Below are 21,667 nucleotides of genomic sequence, written 5' to 3' on the forward strand. Positions count from 1 at the left end.
ATTGTGATCATAATTCAAGGGCGGGATGTGCTAATTAAGCCAAGGAACAATTACAGGAAGGGGAAAGCACAGATACTTCATTCCAGTATCCTGAGAACATTTATCGTGCCAAGATTTGAAATTCTCGTTCAAGGAAGATCGGAAATCTTTTAAATCCATTTAGTCATTCGTTTATTTGTTTAAGGAAAAACAAAAAGATCGGATAGTATAAAAAATATGTGCCCGGAGGGGCTGTTTTTAAACCAGCAATAGATCTTCTCGTGCAATGTTTCTCAACCTTGGCCACTTGAAAAATATGTGGACTTCAATTCCCAGAATTCCCCAGCCAGCTCTGGGAGTTGAAGTCTGCATAACCTCAAGCGACCACGGTTTGCGAAACACCACATAGTGTTTTAAATCCATCATCGCCTGAAGTATTCACCTTGCAATTTTGGAGAACTATTGCAGATTTTTGATAGCTGGTCCTTTTGTTTAAACATATTGCGACTGGTTTTAGGATTGTGCTGTACACTCATCTTAGAGCAAACAGTGTAAATGCCAGCTGGATACACACCCACACCCACTCACACAAAGGTCCTACATCTTGCCCACGCCCATCCCCCACTGGCTCGTAGCAATGCCACCGGAGAATATTTCTGACCGATGACCGTCCAAACTTCTGCCTGCAGACCTGTGACGAAGACCTGTCATTCTTGCGTCATGACAGTCCCTCGCGTAATACGTCCACAGATGGATCTATCTGTCCCTTCCATAGGTCCTTCCCGCTCCCCCTGACACAAGGCAGACTTTTGCCATTAAAAGGACTGTTCATAAGTCGAAAACTGTTGTCCACAGTGGTGGGATCCAAATAATTTAACAACCGGTTCTCTGCCCTAAGGATTTCTTCCTAACAACTAATTCATCAAACTGCTCAGAAAGTTAACAACCGGTTCTCCTGAACCAGTGCGAACCGTCTGAATCCCACACACTGGCCTCTCTTCTTTGGAGGGTCACAGAATCAGGAGTAGAGAACGACAAAACAAAATGCCATCCAAAGGACAGATTCACGCAGGCAATTTCTATCCTGTATTATGGGTCTCTTAGATTTGCAAACGGATTTGTGTCACGCTACACAACCTCACCTGATTCAGAAGAAACAAGGCCTGGCCCAATAAGGATCCAAAAATACTCCTCTTTTGGGGGGTCATTTTCTTTGACTAAGGCACATTTGGAGGCAGCCAACCCTACAACCCACTAAGTCCTTTGCATGGAACTTGGGAGAGGATCGATTGTGTTCAGATGATTTCAAAAGCCCTTCAATGTGTTTTCTCTTCCAAACCCACAAGAAAATGTGTCTGTACAGTGAGTCCTGGATTTGTGATGGTTTGTTTAGTGACTGAAGTTACAAAGGCACTGAAAAAAAAAAGAGGGATCTTTGATCCCCTTTTCACATTTTTACAACCGTTGCAGCATTTCAAATGGAGTCCGCTTGGCAATGGACTCGTATTTATAATGGTCACATGATTGAAAATCAGATGCTTAGCATCTTTGCGGTCTACTGGCAATTAAAGCTCACAGGGAAGCCAGATTTATTTAACGGAGGCCTTCTAGTTTGATAAATCCTTTTTCACGGATGCTGTGAGAACTCCCGACATTGGCCAGAGACCCAGAAAAATTGTGGAACTTGTTGTGTGTGGGGGTTATTATTATTATTTTTTTCGTAGTGTTCTTCTTCAGTATTTCCCTTCCTTGGGAAGAGAAAAGATCCCGTCTTTAGATCCACACGTGTTTCATCTTGGCCCACTGGAAAAAAGGATCCTTTCCAACAGATCCCAATGGGATCCACTAAAGTCCGTGTCTTTGGAGACCTTTTTTTTCCCCCACCATAAACACACAAGTGGGTAGTGTTGCAAACCTTGTCGCCTCTCATCAATTTGCGTAACTCGGCTGTCCAATATTCGGGTTAGTTTCCTGTATGGGTTTTACCATGCATTCCTTCTCTGGCCCCGGATAATACGGCTCCTCTTCTGCCTAAAACCGTGAGAAATGATTTTGTCAAAAATTAGAATGAATTCAGAATTGGCACACCTTTATCAATTAGAATTAGATGGGAGGGCAGAACCTTCATTAAGGCCTTTGGTTCAGGAGACCTAAAGAATCACGGAATTCGGGAACCAGGGGGGAGGGGGTCCCCCAAGGTCATCAAGTCCAACATTCTACAGAGTGCAGGAAAACTGAATTAAACTGCCCCCGTAAGTGGGGTACAATCCAGCTTCTTAAGAGATAGGAAACCTATAGCTTCCGTTAATGGATTTTACTATTGTTGTTGTTGTTGTTGTTGTTGTTGTTGTTGTTGTTGTTGTTGTTACATGAAAATCAGTCAACTGAACATTTAAAAATGTATCACAAATATCACTGACTGCTTCTAATCCAACCCAAGTGGGGTCTTGCGTTTTGTATATTTTTTTCAATTTCCCCCAAATTCTTTTTGTGTCGCTTCCCCGCCATTTTGTGACTGCTCCCTCGGGGTCGCTGCTTTGAGGAACAGAATGAAGGGGACCTCAAATTTGTGTGTGTGTGTGTTTACGGCCGATTTTTATTTTTAAATCTTACAGCCGCATTCTCAGAGTGGGAGAATTTAATTTCTCACCGTGAGAAATGAAAGCAAGTTATCGACTCCCAAGAAGACATTAAAATAATAATAACAGTTCCCACTTACCTTATTTTTGCCGATGGCTGCAAACAAAAAAGAGAATTTTTTTTTTTTAGAAATATGCATTCTCTTTTTAACCAAACGTTAAAATGATAAACTAGCAAAAAAAAAAAAAAATCCCACCATTCTCCATCCTTCCCTCTTTTCGAAGCGTTTGAAGCGACAACCGGCCTGCAAAAAAGTGCCTTCGGACCACTTATCACACCTCCGTAGCAGCCCCATGATCATGAGATCAAAATTCAGACTCTCGGCGACTGTTTCATGCTTACGACCATCACTGTGCCCCAAGGACACGAGATTCCCCCTTTAGCGACCGTCTGAAAGTCAATGGGGAAGCCGGATCCGCTTAACGATGGCATCCCTAACTTATCCACTACAGGGGTTCACTTGGGGTGGGATTCTACCAGTTCGGACCGGTTCTATAGAACCGGTGGATAATATTCGGCGCAGTTTGGAGAATCGGCAAATCGTGTCCCTGGCTGGCCCCACCCCTCTCCGCCCAGCCAATCCTTATTGCACATGCATGACATTGCTGACTGCATTCTCCCCCACCCAGTCACTCCTTAAGGTTTTTCCCCCCTCCCGATGATCAGCTGTTCCAACAATCAGCTGTTCCAACAATCAGCTGTTCCAACAATCAGCTGTTCCAACAATCAGCCGTTCCGGGATCCCCTTCGCTGTCTTACTGCTTCGCCCAGGAGGTTTCCCTGAGGCCCAACTGACCAATTGTCGATAGTTCTTCCGATGGGCATGGAGGTTATTTTTAGGATTGGCAGGGCTGTTCTCGCCTACTTACCTTTCATCAGGCATTTTTTCTTTTTCCAAACTATGAGGCTTATGGTGAAGATCAGCAGCAGAATGGAGACGGGAACTAAGATGAGCGCAAGCTTCGTTGGTGGTTGTGGCCCACAAACCACATCAGAGGTTGCACTGCCTTCTTGTGTTTGGATCAAGCCTTTCTCACTGCAACTGAGGTATGGGGGAAGAAACATTGAAGGAAACAGAAAAGGAAGGAAAGGAGAAGGGGAGGAGGGAAGGGAGGAAGGAAGGAAGAGAGGAAGGAAGGAAAGGAGAAGGGGAGGGAGGAGGAAGAAGGAATGGAAAGGAAGGAAAGGAGAAGGGAAGGGAAGGAGGAAGAAGGAAGGGAAAGGAAGGGAAGGAAATGAAGGGAAGGGAAAGGAAAGGAGGAAGGAAAAGGAAGGGAAAGAAAGGAAAGGAAGGGAAGAAGGGAAAAGGGAAAAGGGAAGGGAAGGAGAAAGGGAGGGAGAATGAAGGGAGGGAGGAAAGGAAAGGAAGTAGAAGGGAAGGAATGGGAAGGGGAAGAAAGGGAAGGAGAAAGGGAGGGAGAATGGAGGGAGGGAGGAAAGGAAACGGAAGGAAAGGGAGGGATACTAGTCAGACCCATCTGATAAAGGGATGGTGAATGGAGACAAAATATATTCAATTTTATTCCTGATGAGTATTGATCTTCAAAATTGGGACCCTTCACATAAGTTCTATTTCCATGCCATTTCTGGACCCCGGAAGCCAAGAGTTTGGGTGAGTTAATGAGACAACTTCTTTGCAGTAGGTGTTGAACGGATGGATGGGGAGATAAAGAAGGCGTCCAAAATTCATTGTCAACTTCCTTCTGTTACACAGGTGTGTCTTCCAGTTCAGGAGTATTTTTTTTTAATTGATTAGCACAGGTAGCCCTTGACTGACAATGGTTCACTCGGTAACCGTTCAAAGTTACAAAGGCCCTGAAAAATGGGACTGAGGATCATTTTTCACGCTTACAACCAGGGGTGGGCTACTACCGGTTCGCCACGGTTTGGGCGAACCGGTAGCGAAATTCAATATTTACATAAATATTTATAATATTTACATACGAGCCACGCCCAGCCAGTCACATGACCACCAAAGCCATGCCCAGTCAGCAAGCCACGCCCAGCCAGTCACATGACCACCAAAGCCACACCAAACAAATTAGGCCACACCCACACAACCGGTTGTTAAGACAATTGAATCCCACCCCTGTACTGCACACTCTTACCACTGTGCCACCGCGGCTCATTTAATCTAGCTAGGTGGCCAACAGGAGTCCAGAAAGGGGGGATTATTTAGGGCCACGGCATCCATTAATTAATCTGAAGGAAATGGGAATTATTAGAGAAGAGAAGGAAAAAAAGAGTGTTTTTTTTTAAAGAAGATGCCATTTCAAACAAGGTGGAGTAGCTGAAAGAGCCTTACTTGGTCCATTCGATGCAAGAAGGGGACATTTCTTTCAACGAAAATGTTCCCAGAGGACAGGGTTCATATTTCACATTGTTAATTTCAGTGCCTGTAAAAAAAAAAAAAAAAAGATTTTGATGGGTTCTTGGATTGTCTAAGCGCCGAGAAAAGCCAGCACCAGAAGAACGGATTGACGTACAGGAAGTCTTCGACTTATGACAGTTCATTTAGTGACGGTTCAAAAGTTACAAACGGGCCATGTACCGTTTTTTCACACTTACGACCATTGCCGCATTTAGGTGCTTGGAAACTGGCATGTACTTATGACAGTGGTAGCAGTGGTGGGATTCAACCAGTGTTACTACTGGTTCAGTGACTACATTTTTCCTTCCTTCCTTCCTTCCTTCCTTCCTTCCTTCCTTCCTTCCTTCCTTCCTTCCTTCCTTCCTTCCTTCCTTCCTTCCTTCCTTCCTTCCTTCCTTCCTTCCTTTCCTTCCTTTCCTTCCTTCCTTCCTTCCTTCCTTTCCTTCCTTCCTTCCTCTCCTATATTTACCTTTCTTTTTCCTTTCCCTTTCCTTTCCTTTCCATTCCTTCTTCCCTTCCTTCCCCTTTTCCCTTCTTCCTTTCCTTTCCTTCTTCCCTTCCTTCCCCTTCTCCCTTCTTCCTTTCCTTTCCTTTCCTTTCCTTTCCATTCCTTCTTCCCTTCCTTCCCCTTTTCCCTTTTTCCTTTCCTTTTTCCTTCTTCCCTTCATTGCCCTTCTCCCTTCTTCCTTTCCTTTCCATTCCTTCTTCCCTTCCTTCCCCTTCTCCCTTCTCCCTTCTCCCTTTCCTTTCCTTTCCTTTCCTTTCCTTTCCTTTCCTTTCCTTTCCTTTCCTTTCCTTTCCTTTCCTTTCCTTTCCTTTCCTTTCCTTTCCAAAGAACTTCCAACTCTGATATTCTGTTATATGCAAAAGTGAATTTTAAGAGAGCCTCTTGGTGGAGAAAAAGGATCAGGAGCCCCGATATCACCTCTTGGGGGGGGTCTTACCAGCTTGCGTGACCCTAAAACCAGGAGGAGAGGTTGCATGCCTCCTGCAAACATCGCAGGAATCCACCTCCAGTTGGTGGGCACAGAAAAAACCCGGCTGGCAAGTGCATTTCGCGTCCTTCGTGTAGTGGCATCGCTCTTTGACTTCCATGTGATTTCCTGCAAGGCAGAATGACAAACGTTCTCCAAAGGCCCTCTTGAGGTCCTATAGCCTGACTCAGAGGCACCTCACCCACGAGCCCTAAATCTACTCATGGTGTATTGTCCCCAAGGAGCCGTGGTGGCGTGGTGGGTCAGAAGGCAGAGTTGCAAGCTAACTCTGCAGACCACCAGCAGTTCGATCCTCACCGGCTCAAGGTAGACTCATCCTTCCGTCCTTCCGAGGTCAGTAAAATGGGGACCCAGATTGTTGAGGGGGGGAAGGCTGACTCTGTAAACTGCTTAGGGAGGGCTGGAAAGCACTGTGAAGTGGCATATAAGTCTAAGGGCTATTGATATGATCCTGGTGGCTAAGATGGGAGGAATTAAAAAAAAATTGTAGGAATACCAGGAAACTAGTTTTCTCGACTTGAGCTATCCCACCCAGAGTTTCCCTGTTAGTTAGGTCGATCGGTTTGTTTCTTTACCTGGAGAACATTCTCGGCACTTCAAACACATTCTCAATCCATTTGGGTGCTCTGTAAACCATCCGGGGTCACAAGAAACACAGACAGTATTGGTAGCCCTGGTGCAATGCCTTAAAACGCGCTGTCCTAGATTGAAGAGATCGAAAAGGATCACAGAATCCTAGGGCTGCAAGGGAGCCTTGGAGGTGGTCTAGCCCACTGGTCACCAACCGGTGGGCCCCGGCCCACTGGTGGACCCCAAGAAAATTTTGGTGGGCCAAAGAGAAATGTCACACACACCCCCAAAAGCAATTAATCCAGGCTGCGCAGGAACACAAGGCTGCGCCACCCACATGGCCCTGGGCAACCCTCCCCACCCATTCCTGCTAAGTTGCTATTTTTCCTTTTTTCCGACTATCAGCTGTTCTGCTGTGCCAGGAGATTTAGATCAGCTAGAAAGCAGGAAATGGTTGGATTTCTTGCTTTCTAGCTAGTCTTTAGATCTTCGGCTCTGCTTTTAAGCAGAGGCGAACCTCCCTTAGGACTGAAGGTTCTGTTATTCAGTGCAGACTCTTGGCAAGCAGATTTTATGTGACAGACTCAGGTAGCCGATGGCAGATAGATAGATCACTGAATGATTCTGTGAGCAACTCAATCTGCCTGCCTGCTTAGCCTGATTTTGGGTAAAAGTTGCTCTTTTTTTATATAAAAAAACAATATTTATATAATTTTTTATAATATTTACATACAAGCCATGCCCAGCCAGTCACATGACCACCAAGCCACACCCACAAATTAGGCCACACCCACAGAACCGGTTAGTGATCCCTGGGATTTAAAATTATGAGTTTGGTGGTCCCTGGGGTCCAAAAGGTTGGCAACCCCTGGACTAGCCCAACCCCCTGCCCCAAAAGAAAATCCATTGTCAAAAACATTGTGATTAGGGGAATGTGGAAAATAGAATATTCTGTTCTAACCATTTATGTAAATTGGTGTGTTTTCTGCTTGAGCAGGGGGTTGGACTAGAAGACCTCCAAGGTCCCTTCCAACTCTGTTTATTCTACGTTCAGTCTCAGCTCAACCTGCTACAATTACCTGCTTCTTTCACTCTTCGGTCCTCCTTCTAGCCACGCAGAACAGAGACCCTTTAACCTACCTTCGCTACACTTGGGACAGCACTCCCCTTTGATGGAGTATTCCCACGATTCACAGGAAAAGGCGTCCGGAAGGAGCAGCAAGTGGATCACCAAGGCAACGTGAAGCACCTTTCATAAAAAGGGAGGAGGAGGGGGAGGAGGAGGAGGAGGAGGAAGAGGAGGAGAAGGAGGGGAAGAAGAAGGGGAAGAAGAAAGGGAAAAATAAGAGGAAGGAGGAGGAGGAAGAGAAGGAGGGGAAGAAGAAGGGGAAGAAGAAAGGGAAAAAATAGAAGAGGAAGGAGGAGGAGGAGGAGGAGGAGGAGAAAGAAGAAAAAAATAACTCCTTTGCTTAGCTCCTCACCTGATTCGCAATTTTGCCCAATTCAGCAGAATTCACACGACGTAACGCGCCTATTTCTGTTGGACCTTGCCTGCAAAATAAACCCCTTCAAATTCCTAATTCATCCCAGTTCTTATTTCCAACGAATCCGCTATGTTTGTACGGAAGATAAATACAGGGAAAGAAAAGTAGTTTGATATCGTTACCATCTCCACTTCTTTTTTAAAAAAATTCTGACTTAAAATTCTCATTCGTTCTCATTCATTCTTCAATTTCATGGCTATGACTTTTTTAAATTCTGAATTGTTCTTCTCGGCTGTCTCTGCCTGGACCTGGACCTCCCTTCCCAGATGGTGGGTTTTTCCCCCCTCCCCTAATGTTTACTGAGGTTTAGCAAACAAGGCAGCTGTTTTCTCCAAATTTCTCAAAATCCCCATCTGCAGTTCCCAAGACAGTGTATATATTTAGGTCTACAACAGGAAATAATCTTTGGAGGCCCCAACATGGTTTTTTTTATCTGTTGATAGCTCAGTTTTATTACAGCCGCCTTCTTGGGTCTTTACAGTTAATCCTCGGCTTTACGACCATAATGGAAGCTGAAATTTTCGCTGCTAAGCAAGACAGGCATGAAGTGATTTTTCTTGCCATGTTTGTTATGGGAATGTGGCTTCCCCGTTGATTTGGCTTGGACTAGAAGACTGTATTTCTTTCTTTCCTTCCTTCCTTCCTTCCTTCCTTCCTTCCTTCCTTCCTTCTTTCCTTCTTTCCTTCCTTCCTTCCTTCCCTCCTTCCTTCCTTCTTTCCTTCTTTCTTCTCCTTCACTTACCTTTTTCTTCCTTATCATTCATTTTTCCTTCCTTCCTCTCCTTCATTTACCTTTCTTTTTCTTCCTTCTCTTCCTTCCTTCCTTCCTTCTTTCCTTCCTTCCTTCCTTCCTTTCTTCCTTCCTTCCCTCCTTCCCTCCTTCCTTCCTTCCTTCCTTCTTTCATTCTTTCTTCTCCTTCACTTACCTTTTTCTTCCTTATCATTCATTTTTCCTTCCTTCCTCTCCTTCATTTACCTTTCTTTTTCTTCCTTCTCTTCCTTCCTTCCTTCCTTTCCTTCCTTCCTTCCTTCCTTCCTTCCTTCCTTCCTTCCTTCCTTCCTTCCTTCCTTCCTTCCTTCCTTCCTTCCTTCCTTCCTCTCCATTATTTACCTTTCTTTTTCCTTTCCTTTCCTTTCCTTTCCTTTCCTTTCCTTTCCTTTCCTTTCCTTTCCTTTCCTTTCCTTGGAAGGAAAGAACCGAACCTTGAAAGTCGCAAAGGTACATTATCTGAGCCCAACACCCTGCAACCGTCATAAATATGATTCAGGGGCCAAGGTTCCAAATTTTGATCACGCGAACACGGAGATGTTGACATAATAAACAGTCCCATGTCCCTTTTGTTTCAGGGCCGTTGCAACTTTGAACAGTCACTAAATGAATTGTGTTATAGGGTGGGAACTATTTGCAATTATGAGAAAGCGCCTGCTCTCTGCTACAACTATAGCTGAGGAAACGTGTCTATGTGTGTATGAATTATTTCTTTCCAGAGCTAAAGTTCAAGGAAATGGCTAATAAACACAGCAGATGATATATTTGTGTTTGGTTTGGCAAGGGCACAACCATATTCCTGGATATGATGGAGGAGGCCGGGCTAACCTGGCTCTTCCCAGCTAGACAAACTTTTATTTACATTTATTTAACCTTTTTGCTGCAGCTTGTGGCTGATTTGCAAAGCTCGGAGGGGAGGAAGCCAACCCCGCTGGGTTTCCGATCTTGGAAACGCTTCAAAAGGTCTTTTTTTTCCCCTTCACAAGTCACTCTGAGCTGATGGAGGCCAGCTCTACACACACACACACACTCACACACACACACACACACACACACAGAGAGAGAGAGAGAGAGAGAGAGAGAGTTCAGAAGGAAGTCAAGAAACTGGAAACGGCCCATCCCGAAAGAACCTTTGTTCCTTCACGTTGCAAGCATCGATCTGCCCAGTTAAGGGAGTTAAAAAAAAATTCATATCATAAAAGGATCCTATTAATAATCCACCACTTTCACAAGGTTAACAATTAACCAACCCGAATTATAAAAAATATAATTCCCTTCTTCTTCCTCCTTCCCTTCCCTTCCCTCGCTTCTTCCTCCTTCCCTCCTTCCTCCGTTCCTTCCCTTAACTTCCCTTCCTTTTCCTCCTTCCCTTCCCTTCCCTTCCCTTTCCTTCCCTTATTTCTTCTTTCCTTCCCTTCCTTCTTCCTCCTTCCCTTCCCTTCTTTCTTTTCCTTTCCTTCCCTTACTTCTTCTTTCCTTCCCTTACTTCTTCCTCCTTCCCTTCCCTCCTTCCCTTCCCTTCCCTTCCTCGCTTCTTCCTCCTTCCCTCCTTCCTCCGTTCCTTCCCTTAACTTCCCTTCCTTTTTCCTCCTTCCTTCCCTTCTTTCCTTTCCTTCCCTTCCTTTCCTTCCCTTATTTCTTCTTTCCTTCCCTTCCTTCTTCCTCCTTCCCTTCCCTTCTTTCTTTTCCTTTCCTTCCCTTACTTCTTCTTTCCTTCCCTTACTTCTTCCTCCTTCCCTTCCCTCCTTCCCTTCCCTTTGTTTCTAAGGCACCCTGCACAGAACTAACTTACTGTAAGAGGCTTTTAAAATTTACACAAGGATTTGGACATAAGAGTTGGCAGGGATCTTAATTTTCCATGTTTCCATAAGAAGAAGAGAAAAAACACTTGGGAAATTCCTCCTATGTGCAAACAACTGTTATACAATCGCCATCTTGTAATAATTGCATAAAACATTAGCTAACAGGTTTACACAACCGCGGGCAGCCTCAAATTCCACTTTTTGGAGGTACAACAAGTATTACTTTGACTAAGGGTCAACCAGGGCCACGCAGGTTTAAAAAGAGCCAGGAAAAATGTAAATTTAATCAGCTTAACGTGGAAAGCAAATCAGACGAAAGGTTGACCTACCGCTGTTCATTTAGTGACGGTTCTAAGTTGCAACGTCGCTGCAAAAAGGGACTTACAAGTATTTTTTTAAAACTTAAAACCCTTACAGCCTCCCCGTGGTCACGGGATCAAAATTCAGACCCTGGGGCAACTGACTCGTATTTACGACGGTTGCAGGGTCCCCCCCCCACTTTTGCGACCTTTTGACAAGCAAAACCAATGGGGCATCCAGATTTACTTAAGGACCGTGCTACTAAGTTAACAAACCGCAAGCGATCCACTTAACAACGGTGGCAAGAAAGGGTCTTAAAAACTCACTTAGCAAATGTCTCACTTAGCGTGTTTCCCCAAAAATAACACCAGATCTTATATTAACATTTGTACCTAAAGACGCATTAGGGCTTATTTTCCGGTTAGGGGGAAATACGGTACTAAATGCATCTGTCTGGCTGACTATCTTAACTAGGGCTTATTTTCGGGGTAGGTCTTATATTACAAGCATCCTGAAAAAAATCATGCTAGGGCTTATTTTCCAGTTATTTTCAGAGAAACACGGTAGCAAGCATAAATTTTGGGCTCATAAGTGGAGAACTCTCCTTAAAGGAACATGACAGTCACTTAAAAGGTTATCTATTTATTCTGACCAAAAAATGCTCGCCCAGATTGTCGCTTTTTTTTTTTCTTTTCATTTTTGCTGCAAAAAAAAAAATATTTTTTTTTTTTGGCAATGAACCAGGTAGATCTTAGCAAGCGGCTTCGCGATGCATTTTCAGGCAAGGTCTATCTTGAGTCAGATTGAAATTGCCAGAAAGAGAGAGAGAGAGAGAAAAAAAACTTCTAACACTTTAGCTAAATTAGCAAAAAACGTGTCTCAAACAGTTTTTCAAACAGCAGTTTTGTTCCTTTCGCTGACTCAATTCCCCTTTCAAGGAAACCGTGAATATTCAACCTAGAAAAATACAGGCCAATGCACTCCACTTTTTGAGCCAAAATGTAATTCTACCACGTCGTAGGCGTCTTTATTGCTGGTTTTTTTTTTTTAATTTTAATGCCAGCAGCAAAACATTACAGGAACTTGTAAAGTGAAACTTGAGACTTTCAAGAAGAGATTGGACTCCCATCTGTCAGAAATAGCGTAGGGTCTCCTGCTTGGACAGGGGGTTGGACTAGATGACCTACAAGGTCCCTTCCAACTCTGATTATCTGTTACATGTTATCTGAAACATCCCCTTTGCCTAAAAAAACAACAACAACACTGAAATCCAAACACAACTAGATGTATCCAAATTGGCGAAAGAAGAAACCTGCCAACTTTTCCCACTTTTTAAAAATGCAATTTTTCCCCACCGACGGGAAAAACAGGATTTCAGAGCCAGCAAGGATGCTGCACCTTTCGGATACAGCTGGACTACAAGTCCCATCATTCCATAAAGGGAAAGCTGAGAAGGAGGCTGAACACCGCCTCGCTTCAACCCACCGAAATATGTCCGTAGTAAGATGGCACAGGTGGGAAAGAAAAGAAAATTTGTGATTGTGACACCACCGGTATTTTCATTTGTTCCTCCTTTCTCCACCTGACTTTTGCACTAAAGTGCAGACTCGCAGGACAAGAAGTGAGACATGCAAAAATAAAAAAATAAGCAATTATTTGGGGTTTCCATTTCCCACCTGCTCAGTACCTGTGGCTTTTTTTTTTTTTTAAATGTCTGTTTTTTTTCTTTCGGCGAAGGCGTTTCCCCAAAAAATAAAAATCCCAACTTGACGAAAAAGGGGAAGATTTTTTATTATGATCATTCTCTTCCTTTCTCTTTTAAAACTTCTGCAAGGAATTTTTTTTTTAATCACAATTTGGGATTTTAATTTCTGCTTTCTCTTCGCTTTAACTAAAGGGAAGTGGCGAGGAAGGGGGATATATTACAAGGCAGTTGGCCATTTTTTGAAAAATTTAAAGATCGGTGCTTTAAAATCTATCAATCAATAAACTAAAATAATAGCTTCCCAGAGATCTAGAAATGTCAGCCCAGCCTACTCTGCAGGATTGTTGTGAAAAGGCTCCTCACTAAACCAGCTAGGATTAGCGGTACAACAGCAACGAGGAAGATTTCCGGATATGGGATTTATTTTTAACAATGGTTAGATAATAAAAAAAACAGAAGTTAGGGACAGAACCAAAAGGACAAAATGTGAAAACAGAGGTTGGTTAAAGTAGGCAAGTTAAATAGGGTTGGTATTCTAGTATGAATGTTATTGTGATGAGTATTGTTGTAAGTATTTTGATTAGGGTGCCCTAAAAAAGGGTGTGCCCAGACGACACGCTGTTTGAAATTGAAATGGAATTTTTACAGGTAATATAAATAAAACAAATAAAACGGGAGAGGGAAAAAAGAGAAGCACCTTTTGAAAAGCATCTGAAAAAGGGATTAAAAAAAAACCAGAATGGAGGGGTGATATGTAGCCCCTCCCACTTTGCTTGACCCCACCCACTCCCAAATTTAACCCCCCCAACCATTGCTGTGCCCCCCCTCAGTTGTCATCCCCCCAATCTGAGACCCTGACCCTTAATTTTTATTTTATTTTTAAAAGTACACAAATCGTACATTTTCTCCCCTCCTCCTGCATTTGGGGGCTGCCCATTTGAACCCCTCCCTCTAAGAACAGGTTGAGGATTGGGGGGGGGCATTTTTTTATTTGGGGGGGTGGGTGTCCATATTTTGCTTGCCTCCCCAAAGGTGATCTCTGCCAGCCAGGGGGGAGGAGGGGGAGGTGGGTGGGACACAGACCCTCCTGTCTTGGAAGCAGATAATCAGAGTTGGAAGGGACCTTGGAGGTCATCTAGTCCAACCCCCTGCCCAAACAGGAGACCCTACACCATTTCTGACAAATGGCAGTTCAGTCTCTTCTTGAAAGTCTCGAGCCACCTAAAATCTTTTTATGTTTATTTTCTAAATCCACCCGGTGCAAAATTTGACATTTTCATACTTTTTGTTCCCCCAGATAGATAGATAGATAGATAGATAGACACAGACAGACAGACAGACAGACAGATAGATTCCCTTCCATCATGGACTTACCAGGGACATTTTCCAACCGATTACAGCGATCCCAGAGAGAGAGACAAAGCCATAAGGATCGAGTCTTTCTGAAGTTTGCTTTGGATCCGGACCAAGTAAACTTGCAGCATTTTCGACTGACTGCACGGCATCCCAAACAGTTTGATTTTTTTTTTTAAAAAAGAAATTCCTCTGGATTTGTTCCTTCGGGTGGGTTTCCTGGGGGGAAAAGGTTCTTTTTTTTTTTTCCTCCCCCCAGCCAGAGAGATTCGAGAGCTTTTGGGTGTGAAAGTTGAAGTGAAAATGAAAATAATTCTCCCTGGGACTCCACACCCCGCAGGCAAACTCATTTCCTGATGTGGATTGGCTCCTTCCTTTGTGTGTGTGTGTGTGTGTGTGTGTGTGTGTGTGTATAGAAAGCGATTTATTGTTGAGCAAGCGTCCTTGAAACTGGTTCCAACCGGCTCAGGATATTTAATCTGGCTCTTTTTTTTCATCCTTGTGTTTTGTTACAGTTAGTCCTCGACCTACGGCCACGATGGAGCCCAGAATTGACGCCGCTAAGCGAGACGTTCTTCTGGCAACCCCTCTGCAAAGTGAATCACTTCTGTTTTTAAATCAGTGGTACGAATCCAGACTTCCCCCCGTGGACTTTCCTGGTCAGGAGGTTGCAAAAAAAAGGGGCATCGCGTCACTAAATGAATCGTTGTAAGTCGAGAAACTACCTGTATTGTTTTGGGGGTTTTTTTGGGGTGGTGGTGGGGGACTTTCTTATTTAGGGTGCAACGTGAGATGAGAATACAGTTTTGGTATTCAGATATACTGCACTGAACAGCGGGTTGGGCTAAATGACCTCTAGGGTCCCTTCTGAGTCAATGCTGCAAACAGCCAACTTTGGACTCGCCGACCTTGCTTCATCCTCAAATCTTTGCCGAATGGAGCAGACAGGAGTTGGAAATTGAAGGCCACCCTTGCTGGCTGGGGAATTCTGGGAGTTGAATTCTGATGATGGCAGATGAGATTCTGCCGAAACGTTGCTACAACTTTAAAAGCACAACTACAATGACGTGGGAAAATACCCGAACAAAGCTGAATGCCATACATGTAAGTACCAAAACTTAAGAAATATATATATGTGTGTTTTGTGTGTGTGTGTGTGTGTGTGTGTGTATGTATGTATGTATGTATGTATGTATGTATGTATGTATGTATGTATATTTATTTTCTGGCTTTTCACTGGAAGCAAATCCAGACACGCATTCAACACTGAAATATGTGCCAGAAGGAAATTATATGCAGCGTGGTCAAAACTTTGCATTCTTTCCTAGTGTTATTCATTCCTTGGTGGAAAAGGATGATAAATGGGTGTAATTTTCCATCCGTTTCTTCATCAGCATCCTTTTTTTTTTAAATTTTAATGCTTAATTTTAGCACCCCGTCTGGATTTTTTATTATACTTTTCAATCAACTTCTCTAACAGACTCATCTCTACAGGAAAAACATGTTCAGCATCTTTTTTTCCTGTCCCCCTTCCTCAAGTTTTTTTTCCCCATCATCATTTGAAAAAATAGGAAAACCATTAGTATTTTCAAGGGAGCCTTTCCCAAGGCCAGAATAGAAACAAAATTCAATTTTTTTTAATTTATATACTCCTTCGGCTGGTATCGCCGTCCCTCTACACATTGGTGCCTTGCTTAAAAACTGAAATTAAAATTCAACTCTTTTATCTTAACGGAGATGGTTAAATGCATTTTCTGCCTACGTTGGCCTTTGCCTCAAAATCTTGGCTGAGATAACATTTCCTTTCCCAGCACTTCAGATTGGCGGGTAGAAAAAAAAAAAACAACGTTGCTGACACAGCAGGGAGAATTTTTTTTGAATGCAAAAAAAAAATATATGGAGATTTCAGCTTCTTTCATAGAAAACAGGCAATTTTGGTTTCCCCCTGCCCTGCAGTTACTTCTGTTTTTAAAACTGTTTAGTTTAGTTTCATTTACTTCATTGTCATTTCACCTCGTACAATGAAATCAAACACCATCTTCAGTGTAGATTATGACTATGAAAATAAACACAAACACACATCCTTCACGTTCCATGCATTGAATTGAAAATCCCTGATATGAACATTAAATTAAATTAAAATTAAAATCAGTAGAGCTTTTTCTCTGATGTTTGAATAACTCACAAAGCTTCCAGCAAACTGGGGGGGAGTTTTAAAATTCAAAGTATTAAGGGTATGTTCTCCCAGCGTGGCCTACCTCGCAGGGTTATTGTAAAAAGAGGGAGAAGGACACTGTCTGTGCGTTTTTTGAGGGAGGGCTGAAATTAAATAAATGTAAGAGAAATGAAATTTTGCTTTGCAGGTCTTTCATTCCACCTCTGGTCACTAGAGGGCAGGAGTGAGATGCTGCGATTTCAGCCTTTTGCAAACACCAGTATAAATACTTAATTTATAAATAAATATAATTTGTTTCAATACAGTCTATAAATGTCCAGGTGTTCAATGAATGACTGGCTCAGGAGAGGTTTTTCACCCCGTTCCCCATTGATGTGGTCTGGGGTCTCCTGCTTGTGCGGGGGTTGGACTAGAAGACCTCTAAGGGTCCCTTCCAACTCTGTTATTCTGTTACGGCTGGTCACACAGTCAGATGTTCACACTGGATTTGGCCTTTTTGTCTACCTAATGAGTCTTTCCTGAGGATCTGGGGTAGGCTTGATGGTCTTTTAAGGTCTCGTTGCAGAATGGAAGCTATTCTGAGTCAAATCTGCCTTTTGCAACTGACCGGTGGGGATTTTGTCAATGCCGGGGTTGCTTCAGATGGTTTGAGATTATTATTGTTGTTGTTGTTGATATAACCACCCATGGAGTATTTATATATGCATATATATACAATAGTGAATGTATTATTACATTAATGGTGGCATTCTGGCACAGCAGTAGGCTAGCCCCAAATTTAAAACTGAAACAACTGTAAAAGTCTGACTCACAGACAAAGATAGATAGATAGATAGATAGATAGATAGATAGATAGAGAGAGAGAGAGAGAGATGAGAGAGATAGATATATAGATATATATATGATAGAGAGAGATATGATAGATGATAAAGAGAGATGAGAGAGAGAGAGATAGATAGATAGAGATGATAGAGAGAGAGAGAGAGAGATGATAGAGAGATAATGAGAGAGAGATGATAGATAGATAGAGATGATAGAGAAAAAGAGAGAGATGATAGAGAGAGAGATATGATAGACAGATAGAGAGAGATGATGTACAGTATATAGAGAGAGATGAGATGAGAGAGAGAGAGAGAGAGAGAGAGAGAGAGAGAGAATATTTATTTATAACTTCTTCCCTCCACCTATACACAGCACCCCAAAAACGAAGCCCCAGAAACAAGAGACACGCAGGGTAGTTTTCACATCTGTATTTATTTTCTCGAACCAACCACATACACAGTATGCCAATTGCACAACCAACACCCCCAAATGAGACACAACAAACCCTCGTCTCAAACGTCCAACTCCCCCACCTCGCCCCCAAAAAAAACAACGCAGGATCATCCTTACTTTCCAAATGTATGACATCCACGCATCCAGCAACCCTCTCTCTTTAATATAAAGCAAGATTTAGGGGTTGCCTTACAGAAAGGTGAAAATTCACCCCACCCCACCCCTTTCGTCGCCCATTTCCTAGCGGGTGGCCAAGCTACCTTTCCCACCAGCTAAAACCTGGTTAAAGCCAAAGCAGGAGGGAAACCAGGTTCCTGACACGCCTCATCCTAGGAGGGGGGCGCACCGTTTCCACCTGGGTTTTTTCCCCACTGGTCCCACTTCCCAACCTCACCTTCTCTGCTTCCCCTCTTGAGAATAAATAACGGGGTGTTTTTCCTCCCCTCCCGAGGGGAGAGAGGAACGCCCTTTTCCAAACTTTCCAAAACCAGAAAGAAAGAAGCAGAGGAGGCCAGAGAATAAATCCAAAGGAGAGAGAGAGAGAGAGAGAAGGAGAGAAAGTCCTTCCACATCTTCATCATCGACTTGACTCCATCCATGGTCGCCAAAGAGAACAGATGTTCTTCTTGGGGTTGGGTGGCTTCTTCCAACGCGCAGCCGGCTGCGAGGCGAAGGCAGACTCCAGAGTGGGCAGGGGGACGTGTTGAAAGTGGCACATCAGCTTCTTCTGGGTCTGGGGCTGCACTTTGTGAAGGAGCAGGAAGCGGGAGACTTCTTGAAGGCATCTGGCGTAGCCTTCTTGGAAATCCACTTCCCTCTCCTTGGGAGCAGGCCCTGGGGGCAAAGTTTGATGCAGTTGGTCTCCAGGGGAAGGGAAGGGGAGAAGGGTCCCCGTTTTTCAGGCATTGGCTCAACACTGGGTAAACGGTCCCACAAATGGGACAAAATTCTTTGTTTTCTTTTGGGGACCCATGAGGGGTGTTGAAAATGAGTTAATTTAAGCTTTCGGATCAGCGGTTTGAAGTTAAGGAAAGAAAAAAGTTTGGGGAACTCTGTGTTAGAGGGTGCTTTGAACCCCATCAGGGTTAGTTAGTGGTTAGTAGAAGTTGCTCTTTCCATCCCATTTCTATTTTGCTTCCTTCTTTTGCTCCTTTTAATGCTCTCTCTCTCTCTCTCTCTCTCCTCTCCTCTTCTCTCTCTCTCTCTCTCTCTCTCTCTCTCTTTCTCTCTCTCTCTCTCCTCTTCCTCTCTCTCTCCTCTTATCTCTCTCTCCCTCTCCCTCCTCTCCTCTTCTTTCTCTCTTTCTCTCTCTCTCTCCTCTTCTCTCTCTCTTCTCTCTCTTCTCTTCTCTCTCTCCTCTTTTCTCTCTCCTCTTCTCTCTCTCTCTTCTCTCTCTCTCCTCTCCTCTTCTCTCTCTCTCTTTTTCTCTCCTCTCCTCTCCTCTCTCTCTCATTTTAAAACCTATCATTTTAAAACTTTCACGTTACATACTGCTGTTTATACCTTGTTGTATAAGCCGCCTACATGCCCCTGATGGGCACCTAATACATTTCATAAACTGATAAGTAAAAATAAACAAAGCCATCCAGCCCTTTGGCCCAAAGCAAATTATCCCAAGGAAGGCACTTGAGGGCTCAGCACAGCCGTGATCCAAATGGGGGGGCGGGAAGAGTAACAGAGTCGAAAGGGATCTTGGAGGTCTTCTAGTCCAACCCCCCCGCTTGAGCAGGAAACCCTATTACCACTTCACACAAAAAACTGGTTGTCCAATCTCTTCTTAAAACCCTCCAGTGTGGGGGACAGCCACACATTTCTGGAAGCAAGCCATGACACTGATTAATTCTTCTAATCAACAGAAAGAAAAAAAATTGTGAGTTTTGGGAAGGGGATATCTCAGCTTTGGGCATAGCTGGCTCCCTGAAACAGACTGGGCAAGAATCAGTTTCAGCAAAAAGTCTCTTAAACTCTTGAAGAAGAAGAACGGAGGGAAACTAATCCCAGGAGAGAAGCAACTTGGAACTAACAGGGAATTTCCCGACAGTTAGAACAATTAACCAGGGGGACTCCTTGCCACCAGAAGCTGTGGGTGCTCCCAATGCTGGAGGCTTTTAAGAAGAGACTGGACAGCCACTTGTCTGAGACGGTACACGATCTCCTGCTTGAGCAAGGGGGTCAGACTAGAAGACCCTCCGAGGTCCCTCCCAGCCCTATTCTGACAGATTTGGTGGATTTGACTCACCTGTGCCCTGCACCCTGTTCTGATGCTTCAGGTATCTGACGGCCATTTCCAGGATGTTGGCTTTCTCCAGCTTGGAACCGGCCTGCTGGCCTTGCAGCTCTTTTTCCAGGAGCTGTTTGAGCTGCTCGATGCTGCTATTCATCCTGTCCCGGCGCATTTTTTCGATCATGGGTTTTCTCAGCTGCCAGAGAAGGAGGGAGAGAGAGGGAGATAGAGAGAGAGAGAGAGAAAGAAAGGAGGCGCGTAAGGAAAAGCAGAATTAAGCCCCGCTCAAAAAAAAACCATCCTCCTTTTTCTATCAAAAAACAACAACAACAAAAACGTTTTTGGGATGCCTTACTTACTTTGTTTTTCTCCTTAGGGGTGAGCAGCCTTTTTTGGTCCACGAACATGAGGTTGGCAGGCGTCATTCTGGAAATTGGACCCGGGGAGGGTGGGGGGAACCTAATAATAACCCTCCTGTTTGCAAACCCACAGCTTCCCCATCACCATATTTATACCCTGAATCCAGGGCGGTGAGTCCCTTCGTTCTCGGAGTTTCCCACACTCCTCAGCCAATCAGGATCGAGCGGTAGGGGGGGAAAAAAGAAGAAGAAAAGAACAGGGTAAATTAAAAAAAAAAGAGGGAGGAGAGGAAAAAAACACCAACAACTCCAGGCTTGTTTTCCATGCTCCTGTCAGTGGTCAATAAAACATAATGACTCTCTCTCTCTCTTTTTTAAAAAAAAGAGAGAGAGAGAGAGAGCAGGTGGAGAATCTTGAGATACGCCAAAAAATTAGGGATTAGGTCTTCCAAGCACACAGTTGGGAGCTGGGAATGGTCCCCGAGAGGGATGGCCACCCTTCCTAAGGCGCACTTCGCAGCCATTTAAAAATAAATAAATAGTTGAGATGACATGAAAGGTGTGTGTGTTTTTTTAAATAAAATAAAATAAAGCCCCCCCCCCTAATAAATGTCCGTATTTTGGAAAAAAAGGCCTGCTGTGTTAGCTTTTGCAAACATGTTTTCTCTTTTTCTTTCTTTCTTTCTTTCTTTCTTTCTTTCTTTCTTTCTTTCTTTCTTTCTTTCTTTCTTTCTTTCTTTCTTTCTTTCTTTCTTTCTTTCTTTTTGTTGTGCTTTTCTTTCTGCAGGGAAGCACAAGTCCCCGCAGGGAGAAAGCTAGCTGTTCGGGGAGAAGGTGTGATTTAAAAAAAAAATCTTGCATACATTCTTCTACAGAAGAGGCTGTTCAGCCAGGTGAAATTGTCTCAAACCCTGTGCCTGAGTTGGCAGGAAAGGGAATATTATTAATAATAATAATAATAATAACAAAAATAACAACATAATTAATAATAATAATTTGCCTGTGCCAGGTCCTTGGGAAGGACTCGATAGGTAGACAAAAAGGCCAAACCCAGTCTGAACATGTGGCTGACTGTGTGATTAATAATATTAATATTAATAATAACAATAACAACAATAATTATTCGATACCTAGTATGCTGGCAGCTACCCATATCCACCATCAGTGCCAGTCAATGATACCTGTGATACATTTTAAGAATAGAATAGAAAGTAGAATAGAATAGAATAGAATAGAATAGAATAGAATAGAACAGAACAAATGAAGAATAAATATAACAAATGAAGAATAGAATATAATATAATAGAATATATGGAAATAGAACAGAATAGGATTGAATAGTTAAGAATAGAATAGAATGGAATGGAATGGAATAGAATAAGAATAGGATAGGATAAGATAGAACAGGATAGAATAGAATTAGAATAGAATAGAATAGAATAGAATAGAATAGAATAGAATAGAATAGAATAGAATAGAATAGAATAGAATAGAATAGAATTTATTGGCCAAGTGTGATTGGACACACAAGGAATTTGTCTTGGTGCAAATGCTCTCAGTGTCCATAAAAGAAAAGATTTTAAATGTTCACTTGACTTGAGTTTC

At 43.3% G+C, this 21,667-nt stretch overlaps 2 protein-coding genes across 4 annotated transcripts; both read right to left on the bottom strand.

Annotated features, from left to right (window-relative positions):
• Positions 1–134: 134 nt before the first annotated feature.
• Positions 135–14,422, bottom strand: TNFRSF14 (TNF receptor superfamily member 14). Of its 3 annotated transcripts, XM_087944687.1 has the most exons (9): positions 8,222–8,367; positions 7,696–7,804; positions 6,561–6,686; positions 5,935–6,093; positions 4,925–5,015; positions 3,489–3,661; positions 2,699–2,715; positions 1,895–2,010; positions 135–670 (listed from the first exon to the last, which is right to left on the bottom strand). In XM_087944687.1, the coding sequence occupies exons 1-8, from the start codon at positions 8,264–8,266 to the stop codon at positions 1,909–1,911; spliced, it is 822 nt and encodes a 273-aa protein (XP_087800813.1). In that variant the 5' UTR covers positions 8,267–8,367; the 3' UTR covers positions 135–670; positions 1,895–1,908. The 3 variants fall into 3 exon arrangements, with proteins under 3 accessions (XP_087800813.1, XP_087800814.1, XP_087800812.1); XM_087944688.1 differs by lacking the exons at positions 135–670; positions 8,222–8,367 and adding an exon at positions 14,050–14,422 and having other exon boundaries at positions 936–2,010; XM_087944686.1 differs by lacking the exon at positions 135–670 and having other exon boundaries at positions 936–2,010; positions 8,222–8,363.
• Positions 14,423–17,439: 3,017 nt separating this feature from the next.
• LOC113425865 (transcription factor HES-5-like) lies at positions 17,440–20,199 on the bottom strand. The gene is made up of 3 exons (XM_026688147.2): positions 20,063–20,199; positions 19,719–19,899; positions 17,440–18,313 (listed from the first exon to the last, which is right to left on the bottom strand). The coding sequence occupies exons 1-3, from the start codon at positions 20,126–20,128 to the stop codon at positions 18,057–18,059; spliced, it is 504 nt and encodes a 167-aa protein (XP_026543932.2). The 5' UTR covers positions 20,129–20,199; the 3' UTR covers positions 17,440–18,056.
• Between the last annotated feature and the right edge of the window lie 1,468 nt (positions 20,200–21,667).

The sequence above is a fragment of the Notechis scutatus genome, chromosome 16 (genome assembly GCF_049901735.1).
Source record: "Notechis scutatus isolate UNSWTSFEM ecotype Mainland chromosome 16, rNotScu1.2, whole genome shotgun sequence".
Classification (NCBI taxonomy): Eukaryota; Metazoa; Chordata; class Lepidosauria; order Squamata; family Elapidae; genus Notechis; species Notechis scutatus.